General features: G+C 40.2%; 1 protein-coding gene across 1 annotated transcript in view; it reads right to left on the reverse strand.

The window, feature by feature from the left end:
- FBLN5 (fibulin 5) overlaps window positions 1-17,456 on the reverse strand; it is a 73,016-nt gene that overhangs the window by 45,908 nt on the left and 9,652 nt on the right. The window contains exons 3-4 of the mRNA XM_042460583.1: window positions 17,094-17,147; window positions 13,942-14,190 (exon numbers count right to left, since the gene is read on the reverse strand). Of these exons, the coding sequence (XP_042316517.1) occupies window positions 13,942-14,146 (205 nt within the window). The 5' untranslated portion in view covers window positions 14,147-14,190; window positions 17,094-17,147. The remainder of the gene's footprint in view (window positions 1-13,941; window positions 14,191-17,093; window positions 17,148-17,456) is intronic.

Genomic DNA, 17,456 nt, shown 5'->3' on the forward strand with positions numbered 1-17,456 from the left:
GCCTTTCCCTTTCTAGCTACCTGTCAAAATGGCAGCCTCCTCCAATCAGTTTGGCGCATTACAGAGCACCCAAGAAGGGTGCTCTGCCGCTGCCGCCAGTTGCTATGTTCGGGAATCGCAGTGGCCAAATTGCGCAATTCCCGAGCGCAACAAGAAAGAAGTGCCGAAATGGGCCCTGAAAGTGGCGCCATGAGGCACTAGTCACACACTCGCGGCATCACTTCTGCCACGTGATGTCCAGACGCTATGCGTCTGCAACGTCAAAATGGTGGCCCCCGTGTGGATTGGCGCCGCCATTTGGTACGGACTCAGTCCGTATTAGAGTTGAGGGGCGTCTGGAAGGGACACCCCTTCTCAACCCTAACACGCCCCTTCGGCACGTCTGTAACGCGCCTTAGTGTCAGAAAAAAGAGGTCTTATTCACATGCAATGCCTTTGGGGAGAGGGAAGAGTTAACTAACAACCCTGCAATATGCACACTCACACAACAATTAGTCTTAGGAAAAAATTCACAATGGCTGAAAAAGAATAGCATGATGTGACCCTGTTTTTTCAGACGGATATAAACAATAAAGATTAATAACATCCTCCTGAATGATCTATCCATTTATATAATTATGTAAAGATAATTGTTTGTCATTAGGTCAACAGACATATTTTGTTAGGAGCGGCCAGGAAAAACTACTGCTACACCAACATGTGGAAAAATGCCAGTTATCTTGAGGTGCTAATACTAGTTTATCCCAGGGTCATGAACACATGTTCAGCACAATACAACACCTAAGTATCTCAAAGTCATTTAGTGATTTGTAAAAAAATAAATAAATCCTAATGGGCTAAGTTGATTTGTTCATTCCCTGCGTTCTTTTACCCAGCATGAAAAACAATTCCCATGCCAAGTTAAATTATTATCATAGCAGACTGAACTAACAGACACGTACTGAATTTAACAGACTTGGCAAATCTGAAAATGAGAGGAAAAAAATAAACACAGTACAAAAGAAAACGTGATGATAGTAATCAGTGCAGACAAGAATTGCCTCAGTGGCCTGATTTGGACATAACACTAAAATGTGTTTTAGCTAAGTATGGCAGAGAACATTCAAATGTTCTCAGTTTCAAGTTCTTCCACTGAATGTATGGAGAAATTTAGGGATTTTGGTAAGTGTAACTGAGTGAAATGCTTAACTAACCAATAGCTTTATGTATCGATCATTATATATAGGTGCATAAAAATGAAGCACTTGGGAGGGGAGGAAAAGAAAGTGGTAAACCTTATTCAGGGCTTATCCAGAAAACGTGAGTGTGGGGCAATCCTTGGAAGTACCAAGACTTTTCCATTCTTTTTGTTTTGATTTTATGTTAATATGCATAATGTTGCATTAAAACTCTTTCTTGAAATATCCTGAGTTTCCTTCACTCCTCCTACCGTTGTGCACTTCCTCGTCTCCCTCCCACTGTTCATGTGTTACATCTAGATGCAGGAGCTTCACCAACTTTCACTGAGACCTTTTTAATGTTATTCAGGAGTTATAGTCAACATTTTAAAGTGCTTTAGCTATATTGCACTAGTTAATCATTCGGATAATTTCTTCTTTATTAATCATGGGCTATGGGGCTTTTTACTGTTGGTTTGTTTTAATGGGTATTTTATTTTATGTGCACTGTTGATTGTATTTTAACTTGTTGTGAGCCACCCTGATCGAAGGAAGGGCGGCATATAAATAAAAATTTTATTATTATTATTATTATGAAAAAAGTGGCTAAGATGAAAATGAATTCATTTGAGATGTGGTGCTGGAGAACAGAACAGAGGATACTGTGGCCAACCAAAAAGACAAACCTTGAACAGATCTCCCTGGAAGCTAAGATGATCGAACTGAGGCTATCATACTTGGGACACTGCATGAAAAGTCATGGCTCATTAGAAAAGACAATAATGTTAGGAAAGGTGGAGGAAAGCAGAAAGAGAAGAAAACAACACACTAGATGGATAGACTTTATTAGGGAGGTCATGGGTATGTATTTACAGGACCTAAGCAGAGCAGAGGAGGATAGTGGGCTTGGAGATGTTTCCCACAGGATCATTATGAGCTGGGATTGACTTGAAGCCAGTTAACAACAAATTCATCTTTCCCTCTCCATTTGTTTTGAACATTAGTTCCCATAAACCCCAGCCAAGGTGCCAAAAGTCAGGAATTATGGGAACTAAAGTCAACATCATCTGAAGGACCAAAGTTTGGAAACCACTGATCTAGAAGATAGCAAAAGGAAGGAGGCGAAAAAGACGGGGGCCTGGCATATGACTTGCCACTTAGTCTTGCGGTTTTGGCAGGTTCTCACTCTACTTATAGTCCATGGCAAAACTGTTCCTTGGGAAGAGAGCCCACCTATCTACCTGCCTTGTCACTATTACAGCAGGAATAGCTGACTCATGCAGCTGCTTCATGCTACTTCTTCTGGGGAGATTGCCCACACCTGACAACATTTGTGAGATTATGAGTTTTCCAAATCAACATGAAATCAAACACCCACCCTTTGGGCATCCAGATGGGAAAACTTGTCTATTACCAAATGCAGAGCATCCTTTGCAAGCTTTTGAAATACCAAACACTGACCATCCTTAAAGAGGTATGCTGTGTAAAAACTTTCTGAAGCCCAGAACATTATCAACATTTGGTAGGCACTATGGTGATCAAAAGGAATGGAGGGAACTTTTCTTGTTTGGCCGTTGAGCTGTTGGGAAATCAATGACCCAGAGCTCAAGAGTGCAAGCTGTAAACAGGGAGAAAATATGCTAAAAATAAAGCTTTCCTTATGATTTACTCCATAGCCAATAAGCAGGTAGTACAGTAAGCACTTTGCTGTCAAGGTCATGCACGGTGGGAAATTAATGGCCGATGGCCAAAGAATGTGTACGTGCAACTCAGAAATGTGTGCCCTGACAAAGCTTAGGAGAGAACTGAGGAACTCTGCTGTTTGCTCACTACCCCCTCATTAAGTTACTTGAATAGCTCAAGTATTTCATCCCTAGAAACCAAAATATTGACAGCGTACCTGACAATGGTAATGGGGAGGTTGGATAAGATCCCTGAATGCAAAAATATTTTACTGAATACCAAAGTCAGGATAATCTAAACCATAGTACTCCTAATTTCTGTGTATGGATGTGAGAGCTGGACAGTGAAGAAAGCTGATAAGAAAAGAAATCAAGTCATTTGAAATATTGTGCTGGAAGAGAGTTTTACAGATACCATGGACTGCCAGAAAGACTTGAGTATACTTCCTCAGATGCCTGAAGTGACCACCATGAAAGCTTATGCTACCAACTTCTCTCTTTTAGTTAATCTCAAAGGTTCTATAAAACCACTTTGCACAATAATTAGTTAGTGATACGTCAACCAATTAAATTGTTTAAAATATTAGTATTGGTACCAATGAGTTACTTTCTAATTTCTAACATTTAAAATTTTCAAATTAATTCAAGTTCTGAATTGAGGCAGCATCACTGTAGGATTTAAATGAAAAGTCTTGCCCAGCCCAATGTAGAGATGTGAAATTTCTTGAAAATGTTGAACTAATGGGGGGGGGGGGTGTTGCTTATTTCTGAAAACAGAAATCTTGACAACAACTGAAATCTGAAGTACAAGAACATCCACAAAATCCACAAAACAGCGATATCCATATTGGGCCAACCAAAATGCACAAAATACATACTTCAAGCTTTCAAAGCTCCATTGGTTTCTTCATCAGGCAAAGATGTGAAAAATCACACAGAAGGAAAAAAATTATGACAATGTTAGTCACAAGCCTGCATTTTATCAAGTTGTGGCTGTTCTCAGTTCAGGTGGTATTGAGGGGGACATTCATGCAGACAGGCACCTCCTCCTTCCAGCCATGTAGTTACTCCAGGAAATAAAATGTAAGAAGTTGTTCACTTATATTTAATTCAGTTGTGAATATACTCTTTGCTCCAGCTTAGTTTGCTCCAGTTTAGAGGTGCATTTTTATTTTTTGCTACTGGCACTCCATCTACTATGCTGTACCTTTGGTCTTAATTATAGTCTAGGAAAGTAAGCCAACTTCAGAAGTGAAGAAAGAGCACATACACTTGAGGATTATTCACATAATCCTACACCATTAATATAATATTTAAACCAGATCAATACAGAATAATAGATAGACAAGGGAGATGTGGCTTCAGATGTCTCCTAGGCCATTAAACCAGCTGGGTCAGACTGGGCCACCATGTCTCTATCCAGTACTATACAAAGGATTCTTGTGAGGATCACAGAAGTAAAAGGGAGAGTCTTTATGCTGCTCTGAACAACTTGACGGAAGAGCTATAAAGCTCTAGGAGACAACTGAGTTCTCAAAACTATAAGAGTGTTAATTTAAATCTTCCAGTGTCCACAGTAGAGGGGAAGTTGCAGATTTGGACTAATGATGCTTTTCTCTTCCTCCTTCTCCTTCTCCATGCAATGGAGGAGCAAAGCTCAGTCCAAGGTGAATTTCTGGTTGGAAAGGCTCCACCCAGTGTTTCCACTGTAGACTTAACTGATGCCAAGAGGCAAAACTTTCACCTCCTCCAGATCATAGAAGGGTGTCAAAGGGAGCACCCAATTTTAATTCCTCACCCAATATAGATTATGCATCTTCTAGATAACAGAAGTCTATCTTATTTTGGAAGGGCAGTACCATGAAATGAAAGAAGCCAGAGAACTAATTTTTATCCAATCTATGGTGACCCAATTGTGACTGATCTCCTGTGTTTTTTTTAACAAATTTATTTAACATGGAATATAACAAACTCTTTCTCATACATTTATGGGAATGAATAATCCTGAAGTAGAGGTGCAGCCACAAAATACTGTGGTTATATTTTAAATGTACCTGTGGTTTGGGATTTGAAGGTGCTTTTACAGCATTAAAAACTGCTATTAAACTAATAAAATGTAACAACTATTTTTTCTCTCTCGTATCCCTTCTCTTCTCATTCCCCATTTTTCATTTGCTAACTTTATTCCCGTTAGGACAATCAGGAAAGAAAAACAAGTGGAGAAATGTTGGGGCCAGAGGACAGGGTGTTACACTTGGAACTCAGATACCTAGTTCAGATTCCAGCTCATCTATGGACTCATTGGGTGGCCCTGGGAAAAACCATTAGGCCTCAGCTTCAGTTTCCCATGTGCAAAAGCAGGAATCAGAATTGCCTTTTTCAAGTGCTGGCTGAGAAGAAGGATCAGAAATGAACCATTAAGTACACTATAGTCTGAAAAGATTTCTATCAAAATGTATACAGATTAAAGGTCTTGGATTGCTAATTGACTGGAGAACTTCACCATGCCAAAAATGGAATTGGAAAAATTAAGGATTTTTGCCAGGAAATTGAGAAGATATGTGAGGAGAGTGCCCTAAGCATGACATAATGAATGCTGATAAGGAGAAAAGGAAAGGGTCACGCAGATGTGGTTTTTTTTTTAGTGCAACGGTGCAAATCATCTTTCTCACACATTCCAAGTTTGTTATTCACACTATGGAACTTCATCGATGCGATCTATGCGAGTTAGGTTGCTCACATGTGCAAGCATTTGAATAAAGATCAATGCAAATGCATTTGGAACCCATTCAAGGCATGCAGAGTTTTATCCTGGGTCTATTCAGCTCTATTCACATTGGCTATTCACACTACCGACATAGCTGATCTTTTTAGAAAACACGGGGGGGGGGGAACCCGATATCGATTATCCTGGATTAAGTGGGGGGTTGGTGCACACGCACCCACACACACACACACCATTTAATCGAGTGCATTTGGGATGTGTGTGAACAATGGAGATTCAATCTGGATTCATCCTGGATTATTTTCAGTGTCGATAACCTCTCCATCTCCTGTAACTACACTTTCCCACCTTTCCATAACTTTTAAAACTGTAGTGTTCTTCTGTTTATTCAATAGTCAAGTGCTCTGAAAAGGGCTATCAGCAATAACTAAGAAAGTTACAGGGTTGTTACCTTTTTATTCTATAGCTACACTGGTTGCATGGCAGGAAGATCCCAACAGATGAAACCTTTTCCATCACTACACCTTCATGCCACTGGATACTTTAGGTAAATTGTTTATACAGGCATAGATTTACAAGCATAGATTTACAATTTAGCTGCATAAATCTTCAGTAATCTCTTCTAATGGAAAAAATAATCTTATAAAAGGTTGGCAGAACTTCCTTCCTACCACCTGGGGAAATAAAAATGTAGGACACTTCTTTGCTGCCTTTGATCTTTTGTTCCTGTTTTCTGTATTTTGCTTGTCTTAAGGTCACAGATTCTTTTCATATAGTTTCTCTCACCTCTTTCTATCTTCCCATATAAATGCTTTTTCACTCAGCTCTGCTGAAGCAAGTGCTCCCTGCATGTGTTAAACTATAATTACCATCATCCCTAGCCAGCATAGCTGTCCTGTGTGGATTGGTGGAACTTGTAGTGGACTACATCTGGAGTGGAGGGCTCCGAGTTGCAAATAGATGTGCTAAAAAATTTAGCAGGAATGAAAAACAAAAAGACTATCTGTTGCTTTTTGCTTCTAACAATACCAAACAAGGATTATGAAAATCATTGTGAAGCAGGAAATCGTGGGGTGGAGTGAAGGGAAATTGGAAGGATCTTTCAGTTTATGAATGTGTAATGAAAGAACGTGAGGCTTTGCTTCAGTCAAGATGTGCCAAGGGTTACTGGGACGAATTCTTTCAACAAAGGGGGTCATTATTATGGCTAAGCATTCTAGAGCTTGAAAGAAAAACAGCCAAGAAATGGAATGAGTTAAAAGGGTCACAGCCAGATCAAAAATGTTGGCATAGATTTGGTACTTTATGCTTTGCTCCAGGAATGCAATTTACTCCCACCTGGAACTGTGCAGTTTCACAGCAACTGCATTTGCTATAGGTCTTTCCCTCAGCAGAAATGCAAAATATGAGCAAACTGAGTCCTACCATATCCATGCATGTTCATTACATGTGGATAAGAGACCTGACAGTGATGTAGTTCCTCAGCGTGTGCACCTGGATGTTTACACAACTTTTGTTATTCCCACTACAACTCTGGTGTTGCTCCACAAACAAACTGAAGAGATAATTAATGAAATCATCTGGAGTGTATGCAACTATTCAGGGCAGCCCAAATACATTTGGCTACCTGTGATGAAGCTAAAGCACAGAATGAACTCAGGCTGGCTAGGGAGGTTAAGAACAACAAAAAGGGTTTTTTTGGGTATGTCTGCAGCAAAAGGAAGAAGAAGGAAACGGTAGGGCCACTGCGTGGAGAAGATGACAAAATGCTAACAGGGGACTGAAAAAGGGCAGAATTACTCAACACCTTCTTTGCCTCAGTGTTCTCAGAAAAGGAAAAGGGTGCTCAACCTGAGGATAATGGAGCAGAGGACAGAATAGGGGAATTTCAGCACAGAATAAGAAAAAAGATAGTGCAGGAATACCTGTTTAACCTAAACAAATATAAGTCTCCAGGACCAGATGAACTCCATCCAAGGGTATCAAAAGAACTGGCAAATATAATAGCGGAACCATTGGCAATAATCTTTGAGAACTCCTGGAGAACAGGAGAAGTGCCAGCAGACTGGAGGAGGGCAAACGTTGTCCCCATCTTCAAAAAGGGGAAAAAAGAGGATCCAAACAATTATCGTCCAGTCAGTCTGACATCAATACCAGGAAAGATTCTAGAGCAGATCATTAAACAGAGAGTCTGTGAACATCTAGAAGGCAATTCCATAATCACAAAAAGTCAGCATGGGTTTCAGAGAAAGAAGTCATGCCAGACAAACCTGATCTCTTTTTTTGATAAAATTACCAGCTTGGTAGATGAAGGGAATGCTGTGGATATAGTATATCTTGATTTCAGTAAGGGTTTTGACAGGGTTCCCCATGATATTCTTGAAAACAAACTAGTGAAATGTGGGCTAGACAAGGTAACTGTTGCATGGATTTGTAATTGGTTGACCAGCCAAACCCAAAGGGTGCTCAACAAAGGCCCCTTTTCATCCTGGAGAGAAGTGACCAGTGGGGTCCCACAGGGCTCTGTCTGGGTCCAGTGCTATTCAACATCTTTATCAATGACTTGGAGAACAAAATTGGAGGCATACTTATCAAATTTGCAGATGACACCAAATTAGGAGGAGTAGCTAGTATGCTAGAGGACAGGATCAAGATTCAAAATGACTTGAACAGACTAGAAAACTGGGCCAAAGCTAACAAAATGAAAATCAACCCAGAGAAATTTCCGCACTTAAGGCGGAAAAATGAAATGCACAGATATAGGATGGGGGACACCTGGCTCAACGAGACTACGTGTGAAAGAGATCTAGGAGTCCAAGATCACAAGTTGAACATGAGTCAACAGTGCGATGCGGCAGCTAACAAGGCCAATGCGATTTTAGGCTGCATCAATAGAAGTATAGTGTCTAGAAGATCAAGGGAAGTAATAGTGCCACTTTATTCTTCTTTGGTCAGGCCTCACCTGGAATATTGTGTCCAGTTCTGGGCGCCACAGTTCAAAAAGGACATTGAGAAACTGGAACGTGTTCAAAGGAGGGCGACTAAAATGGTGAAGAGTCTGGAAACCATGTCCTATGAGGAACGACTTAGGGAGCTGAGGATGTTTAGCCTGGAGAAGAGAAGGTTAAGAGGTGATATGATAGCCCTGTTTACATATTTGAAGAGATGTCATATTGAGGAGGGAGCAAGCTCATTTTCTGCTGCTCCAGAGACTAGGACCCAGAATAATGGATGCAAGCTGCAAGAAAAGAGATTCCACCTCAACATTAGGAAGAACTTCCTGACAGTAAGGGCTGTTCGACAGTGGAACAAACTCCCTCGGAGTGTAGTGAAGTCTCCTTCCTTAGAAGTCTTCAAACAGAGGTTGGATGGCCATCTGTTGGGGATGCTTTGATTTAGATTTCTTGCATGGCAGGAGGTTGGACTGGATGGCCCTTGCAGTCTCTTCCAACTCTACGATTCTATGATTCTAGGAAGAAGAGTCAAAGGCTGTGGTTTCTGTCCCTTAGTATCTGCTGCCTGAGGCAGTTGCCTCACTCACGAGTATGACTTGCTCTGGCAGTGAATGCCTCCTGTCCAATTGCTCCGATGGTTTCTTCACTGTCTCTTTTCTCTAGGTAACTGTAACAAGCAAAACTTGTCTCTAACTGTTGCACATTCTTTTCCAGACTTTGAGTTCTTCAAGTGCAAACAAAACCTCTCTGATCTCCATTTTCATCTGACACCATGGAGTTTCTTCTGTTACTGTGAATGCATAGATATATGGAGTTGCCTTCTCTTGCCAGAGAAAATGCTCTACTCAACTAGCAGGGATTTTTCATGGCCTAAGAGTGCAGCCATTCCCAGCCCTGCAACCTGAGGTCCTTTTATTCTGGTGGCTCTAGAAATTACCATAGTTGTTGATTTTGTTAGCCAGTCACTTGGTCACATTTGGTTGTCATACTAACTGCCATGTCTGAGAACAGGAAAGTATTTTCACCTGCTAGTTTGGCTACAGACCAAGTGTCAACAGAGTACCTTCTGCTGTAGAGTTTGAATTGGCAATTCATTTAAGGCATCTAGATTGTTCATACCCCCCCCCCATTTGACATACATATGTGCTATGCTTCTGTGTCATGACCTGGACTGCCCCTGCCTAGTCTTGTGATTCTAGGATTCTAATACTGAATCTATTCCCATATATGTTTTTGCACCACCTTTCTATTTTTTCCCAAAACATGAGGAAATTATTACCTATTATACTACAGAATAACCTCTTTGAAATCATATGTTTTCATTGCAAAATCATTGCAAAATCACAATTACATGGACCCTGGTTTAAGCCTAGGCCGTGAGGTCTGACCCCCCCCCCCAAAAAAAAAAAAATCACCTCAGCTACATTGGACTACCTCAGGCTCCTCAGGCTTTTTAAATAAGGAGTGTACTAAATGAGGAAGCACTAAGAAATATTAATATGGTGACTTAGTAGGAATAATAAAGGCTGTCTATCCTATGCACACTTATTTGGGAGGAAGTTACACAATAAACTTCTCTCATGAACACAATGAGGGCGCTTCTAAGTAGGCATTGTGCCTCTAAGGAGTCATTCAGATGTGGAATTTTTTTAGCATGACAATGCAAATCATCTCATGCATTCCAGGTTTGCTATTCACACTATGGAACTGCATCGATGTACATCTCTGCAAGTTTGGTTGTTCACATGTGCAAGCATTCAAATAAACACAGAGTTGATGATGCAAATATATTTGGAACCTCTTTTTTGGGTACACAGTGTTTTATCCCAAGTCTATTTGGGTCTATTCGCATTGATTATTTACACTAACAATGATGTGGATCTTTTTTAAAAACTTGGGGAAAACCCTGATATCAATTATCCCAGATTAAGTGTGTGGGGGGGGTTGATACCCCCATCAAACTTAACTGGGTGCATTCGGGATGCATGTGAACAACAAAGATTTAACCTGATTCATCCTGGATTATTTTCACAGTGGCCCTTATCACATATGAAATTGGAACTCCAATCCAAAGCCATTCCGAAGGGAAGGGGAAGCAGAGTTAATTCAAATCCAAGCCAATTCACGTGATTAATTATCTCACGTGAAGAGCAAAATTGTGGTCATTCCTGAGGCAAAGTGGAGTGAGTGCAAAATAAATTATCACACCAGAGGGATTCAACTATTTGAATTGGCACCCTTACGCATGCTCAGTGGGGCTCTGAATGCATTGAGAACCTTTGCACTTCCGGGGTGAAGAAGAGGGCCACTTCCTGGTGCCAGTTTCACTTGAATGCTAGCCTCACGTGAATGATAGCTTCATGTTTCTTCTTCCCTTCTATTTTATTCATTTTTTACTCTATTTCAACAATTTAGCCATGTGTGGTCTCGAGTATACATACAGCCACATCCAAATGTGTCCTGTGTGCCAGTCATCCCTTCATCCCTCCGTGTCACCCATTCCTAAATGCCTCCTGCTCCCTCCGAATGTGTCAGCCTTCCCTACATGTCCCCTGCTTCCTCTGAATGTGTCAGCCTTCCCTACATGCCCCCTGCTCCCTCCAAATGTGTTCTCCTGCATCCCTCCCTGAAACATCTGAATGTGTCCTCCATTCTTGAAGGAGTACCAGAAGCAAATGGAGCAAAATTGCAGCGCCGCATCATGGGAAATGTGGCGGGAGGACCGAAGCAAAGTTGCATTCCACACCAAGACCAATTTGAATTAGATTCAGATTGACCTTGGAAAAAGATTTTTGAATTCGCTAGTTCACCGGATTCACCTACATCAGGAGTGACTTTGGATTGACTTGGGATCGGGCTCAGAATGACTCTCCATAGAAAGCAATCATGTGTGATAACCTATCACATTATAACGTGAATTTGCATAGTTGGGCCTGGAGTGGCTTCGGATTGGAGCTGCAAAAACCGTCATGTGATAAGGTCCAGTGTGAACATGCCCTAAGAATCTTACTATTTAAGGCTGTGTGGTGAAAATAGATAGGAAAAGTAATTTGCCCTTCCCCTGCAAGTATGTACAAGCAGGCAAGATTAACAACAATTTTCCTACCAATATTCAGCCCCTTCTTACCTTAAAAACAGTTCTGGTGTCCATGCATGATAATAATGAATTTCAGTTTGGATCGACAGAATGTTCATGCTGATGACATCTTCCAGTTTTTCAGTACTAATTTAGAGTGATTACTACATGCACTTAAAGATATAAGAGCTGCCTTGCTAGATTAAACAGTGAATACTGTACATGAAATCTAGAATTCTGTCCTGGGCAATGGCCAGTTGTGTACCTTGGAAAGTTCACAGGGATGATGTAATAGCCACATCCATTGTTGGAATAGGATACAATGCACACTGCCATGGAGTAGGAGCATTTTCCTTTCTAGATACAATCTTAAAAATCAAAGAATGAGTTCTTTGTTAACAGTGACCTAAAAACCAAAATTATTTTCTTTATCTGCCAAGTGTTTGTTTTTTAACAGTAGGAAAGAATCTTTACTGAGAGGTTCACTTATAACAACTAAACATAGCTAGTGGAAATCTCTCTAATGCAAAGACAAGAAATGCTTTCATGGATATTTACCATATGAAGGAGGGAACAAAATGTACCATACATATGTCAATTACAGCATGTAATGTACTGCATACTGGGTATATGTGTCACAATATAGATTAATAAAATACACATTTTAAAACAAAACAAAACAAAATAGAGATTAAGAACATCACACACACAAAAAGAAGTCACACCACAGGTCATGATGCAACACACGCATGAACAAATGTAGATGAGCTAGACAGAAAACAACTTGTGTGCCAAATATTTTGTCTGAAAGCTTAAAGCAGCTTTTGGCCCCAGAGAACAATGACTGCATAATGCATCATTGATTGGGATGAACTATAGTTTCCAAAAACACACAAACAAATGGAAGACCACAGCCCAGTAAAGCTTGCACTCTCGCAGTCTGTTACTTTCTTCCACATTTCCCCACAAATTCCCAATGATTAAAAGCTTTTAATTCCATGCATGCTTATAATTGACTCCAAAGTAATATTCAAAATGAACATATTTTAGCTTAAATTATACAGGTCACTGCACTGCCAAAATAAGCAAGTATATTATGGTCCAAAGGCAAAAAGGCCAGTTTACTATTCTGAAATCAGAAGCAGGTATAGAGGTGATCACCCTGGCAGAGCTGTGTTAGTTTGTTGCATATGCCCTAGAAACAGCCAAGATGTAAAGCAAGTATTAATAACAAGATATAAAACAAGTCATGAGATAAACTGGACCCTTCGTATCCATTGGGGATTGAGTCCAGGACTCCTCGTGGACATCAAAATCTGTGGATGCTCAAGTTTTATTATATACAGTGGGGTAGAAAAATGGTGTCCCTTATTTAAAATGGCAAAATCAAAGTTTAATTTTAGAATTTCTTTTTTTTTTTTTAATATTTTCAAACTTGAATCAATGGATACAGAATCTGTGGATACAGAGGGCTGACTTCATTGTTGCTTCAACATCATGGAATTTTCAAGCTTTATGGAGCCAGGAACATCAACACAAATATTTGAGACAGTTGTAAGGGAAACAAAGCTTCCCTATGATAAATTTGACCTTCATGTCTATGGGTTGGTGCATGGCAAAATAAAAGAGCAAAGCTCAGCGCCAAGGGCAGCCAATGGTTCCCATGTCAGACATACAGTGAATCAACTGTGAGTTTATTCCAGATTTTAAAGGAGCTATCCAAGGTGCTGAAACTAACTTGCAGCTAGCATTCAGCACCTTGGATAGCTCTTTAAGAGTTTAGAATAAAGCTGCACCCCTGACATTGGAACCAACAACAGTCCCTGTATGGTAAAAATGCCACCATGCAAATAATTACTTTGAAGCAGGAAAATGTTGCCATATACTTATGTAGATGTGCTCACTATTCTTCAAACCTTCACAACCATGCACACTGTTAAGGTTTGATAGGCTTTTTTTTTTTTTTTAAGACCAGCTTGTGGCCAAATATAAAACAATGGCAGCTGGTGGCTCTGGTATCAATGGGGCAATGAATCTGCTCCAGGTTTTAGTGCAAACTTTAATGAAACTATACAAAAGCTGGATTTATTTCAGGGACAATGTTCAGCTTCTTGAATAAATCGATTAAGGATCAGACCAAAACCCACAGCAGATTAGCCATGCCATTGGCAATGGCATCACTAATTGCCACTGTATATGCCATGTCAGATCAGTGGCCTTTGAAGAGTCATATGAACATGTAAAACTGGTGCAACAGCAGATATTAATGGCCTGGGGGGGGGTGTTGCACTGCATATAATAATCATAACACAGCGATCATAAATCTATAAGATAATTTTCTACTTACCCACACACTGGTTGCTGTCACTCATTTGATAGCCAAACCGACAAATGAGAGGAGTTCTTGCAGCTGTAGGGTAATTGGGAGGAGGAGCTGGGGCTGGAGGCGGGGGATATAAACTAGCTGCATAAGGATTCATATATGGTGTTCGATAAACAGGGTCTGTTCGTGGAGCACATAAATAGCCACCATGCTGGTTGACACACACCATATCTCCTCTGCAGGCTTCAGCAATAGTCCGACATTCATCGACATCTGAAGGAACGTAGACACAGAAAAGTCATCTGTTGTTGAAATCAGTTAATAATTAATTACTCTACTTTTAATCAGCTGATAACTAATTAATTAATTAATTAATTAATTACTGGATTACATTTTCATATCATTAGAATTTCAGTATCAGTCCCTTTTGGTGGAACGTTATACTATATAATAATCATTAAGGGATGATGACTCTACCATTCTAAAACACTCTCTGCTAGAAAGAAAAAATATTGTTAAGATTATGGTTGCCAGATGAAATGAGGGACATTTCCTCTAGCTTTAATGGTTGTGCAGAGGAGAGAATTTCAGCAGGTGAGCAACACATGACCAACAACACCTGCTGAAATTTGCACAGCTACTGAAGCTACAGGAGTACAGTACTGTCTCTTATTTCAACTGAGAACCTACACACTATCCATTGTAATCCCTTAGATCCCCTTTTTTATCAGATTGCTACACTACACTAACAACTTAAAAGATGCAGTAAAATGCAGAGACCAACTGAAATGAACACATCCACATCACACATCCACAATGAGATTTGGCTAAAAATAGCCATCACAAGGAGTCCGTCTAAGCTAGAGGTGGGAATCATGCGGCCTGCAGGTGCTGCTGATTCAGACCCAATCACCATAGCTAGTGGTGAAGAGTTGTGACATTTCCAGTTCAACATCTTAAGCGCCACATGGTAGCCACCCTTGATTTTATCACATTTTAAAATGACTTGCACCATATAAGATAGGACACAAAGACAACCATCAGCGGAATACCCAAGGCCCAGCTTTCTTTCCTTCTAAGCTGCAGTTTCATTGCTAATTACAAACATCCACGCTGCCTTTTCATTGTGTCATCCTTCCCTCCTGTTCCTACACTTGGATGGTTTGATGTGGCAGCTGCGAAGCTTGGCTTTTGATCTAGAACTCCAGCCTTTTTTATACTCTTGCTTGTATAAACATAGATACAGGATGTTAAACTCTGAGGATTTTTTTAGATCTCTTTTTAGCTCTTCTTGATATTTTAATGTTCTTTTATGCTGTGCTAAACTGACTTTGAACAAATACAAGCTAAATAACAATATCAGAAAATGTCTGCCATTTAGGGAATCCAGATTGTTTCCCTTCAAGAAATACTGCCATTTTGTTATTTCAGAGAGAGATGTTGATTAGGTTTGTGGGAAAGATGGCAGAAAGTTGTCTGTACCCATGTAGCATGGTAACAGAAAGTCATGGTCACTTACCATATAATTTAGAAACTCTACTATCCTAAATTCCTAGAGTACCCTTCCCTAATTTTGGTGCTGTGGACTACAGTTGTTATGTGCCTTAAAGTTGTTTCCAATTTATGGTGACCCAAAGGCAAACTTATCATGGCATTTTCTTGGCCTGATTTGTTCAGAGGAGGTTTCCTATTGCCTTCCTCCTAGAATGAGCATGTGACTTGCCCAAGATCACTCTGTGGATTCCATGGTTGAGATGGGAATCAAACCCTGGTCTCCAGAGTCATAATCCAACACTCACACCACTACGTCACACTGGCTTGGCCTTGGGCTATACCGTCCATCATCTCTAACCGTCATGATCATTGACTGGCTGGGCATGATAGGAGCTGCAGCTCAGGATGACTTGGGAGGAACTGTTTTTGACAACTACAGATATACCTGTCAACGCAGCCTCTAACAAAAATCTGCTTTTTACAAAGTCTTTTGTTGCCTGCCTAGCCTCCCCTTTTCTTCCCTCCAGCTGGATGTTTTAGCACATTGGCATAGGAAGAATGACAAAGGCAGACTGGAGAAACACAGTCTTTCTGTGTTGGGTTGCAGCAATGTATCTGTAATAAACAAAGCAACAGACAAAGCTTGAGCCAGGAAACAGTGAGATTCGACTCTAGCTGATCCTCACGTAGCCATGTGTGCCTGCCTATAACAAGCAAGGTAAACAGCAGCTTAATCCAGAATCCTTTACAGAGCAGTATGAACAGCAAGACAGAGAGAAAGGGAGAGAGCAGACAATCATGCCTTATCAGCTCCCCCCAGCATGTTAAAGAAGCATAGATCTCTAAGTCTGACCACCAAAATGGAAAACATAAATGTTGGATAGTGAAAGAAAAATAATTATCCCTGAATGCATTTTCTACGTGGCTTTCAGTTGGTCTCTAGAAAGTTCCAAAGGTTTTTATATATTTACGTAAGGCTTATTTGACCTGGATGTTTTATTTCAAATTCTAAAGTTTGCTGGAAAATATTCGACTCTTCTTCTTTCTTTGTTTTGCTGACATGCTCTTTTTATTTTGTGCTGTAGGAACCTATTTCTATTCTCTCCAAGTAAATTCTGCATTATTATCAAATCTTCTGTTACAGAAGCAATGCCCAGGAACAACATCTACTTCATTAACTAAAGTGTATCTATATATCAAGATCATATTATCTGAATCATTGTTATCCCAGTCTCCCAGATAGCAGAGCAAGTTCTGATTGTGAATACAGCAATTAGGCTATTGGAGAGCTACTTTGAGTGGCAGATTTGAAAGTACCATTATAGGACAGAAAACTGCCAAATGTTTGTTATTATATTTTGATACTTACTGATGAATATACTGGGTGCCATTAGTTGACCAGATATATTCATCTAGGAAGTATGGATTTGAAACCAGGCCCATAGATTTCAAATCTAGAGGCCTACCTGAGCATTTTCTCTCCACATCATAGCCAATTGGCATAATATTTTCTGAAGCTAAGCATAACTAGATTAAAGTTGCAGATATAATACCCTAAACCAAACATTTCCATAGTGTCCATAGACAACCATACACAAAATGCTTTCACCTTCACCTAAGACACTGAATGTAGTAGGTTGTGAAATTCCAGATTAAAGTGACTGATGCAATCAGAGTCTTACCTAAGCATCGGCCTGATGTACGGTCCACCTCAAACCCATTTGAGCATTGTTGCTAAAAAAGAGAAAACAAAGAGCACTCAGTTAATGGAACACCAGCAGAATAAAAAATTACAGACCAGAACCTAATTCTCCCAGCTTCCCTTGTACGCTGAGTCCAGGCATGTACACACAGCTCAGAAATCCATAAAAGAACTTGGGTGAACCAAGTACAGGCACACACATATGATGCAAAGAGATCTGCCTTTGCTGAAGTAGATGTGAAATGGATCAAGGTACTTTATGTACTTTAGGTGGGCCATAGGTTGAACATGAGCCTGTAATGGGATGTGGCTACTAAAAAAAACCTAATGTAATCTAACAGTG

This window comes from Sceloporus undulatus, chromosome 1, assembly GCF_019175285.1.
Source record: "Sceloporus undulatus isolate JIND9_A2432 ecotype Alabama chromosome 1, SceUnd_v1.1, whole genome shotgun sequence".
NCBI lineage: Eukaryota > Metazoa > Chordata > Lepidosauria > Squamata > Phrynosomatidae > Sceloporus > Sceloporus undulatus.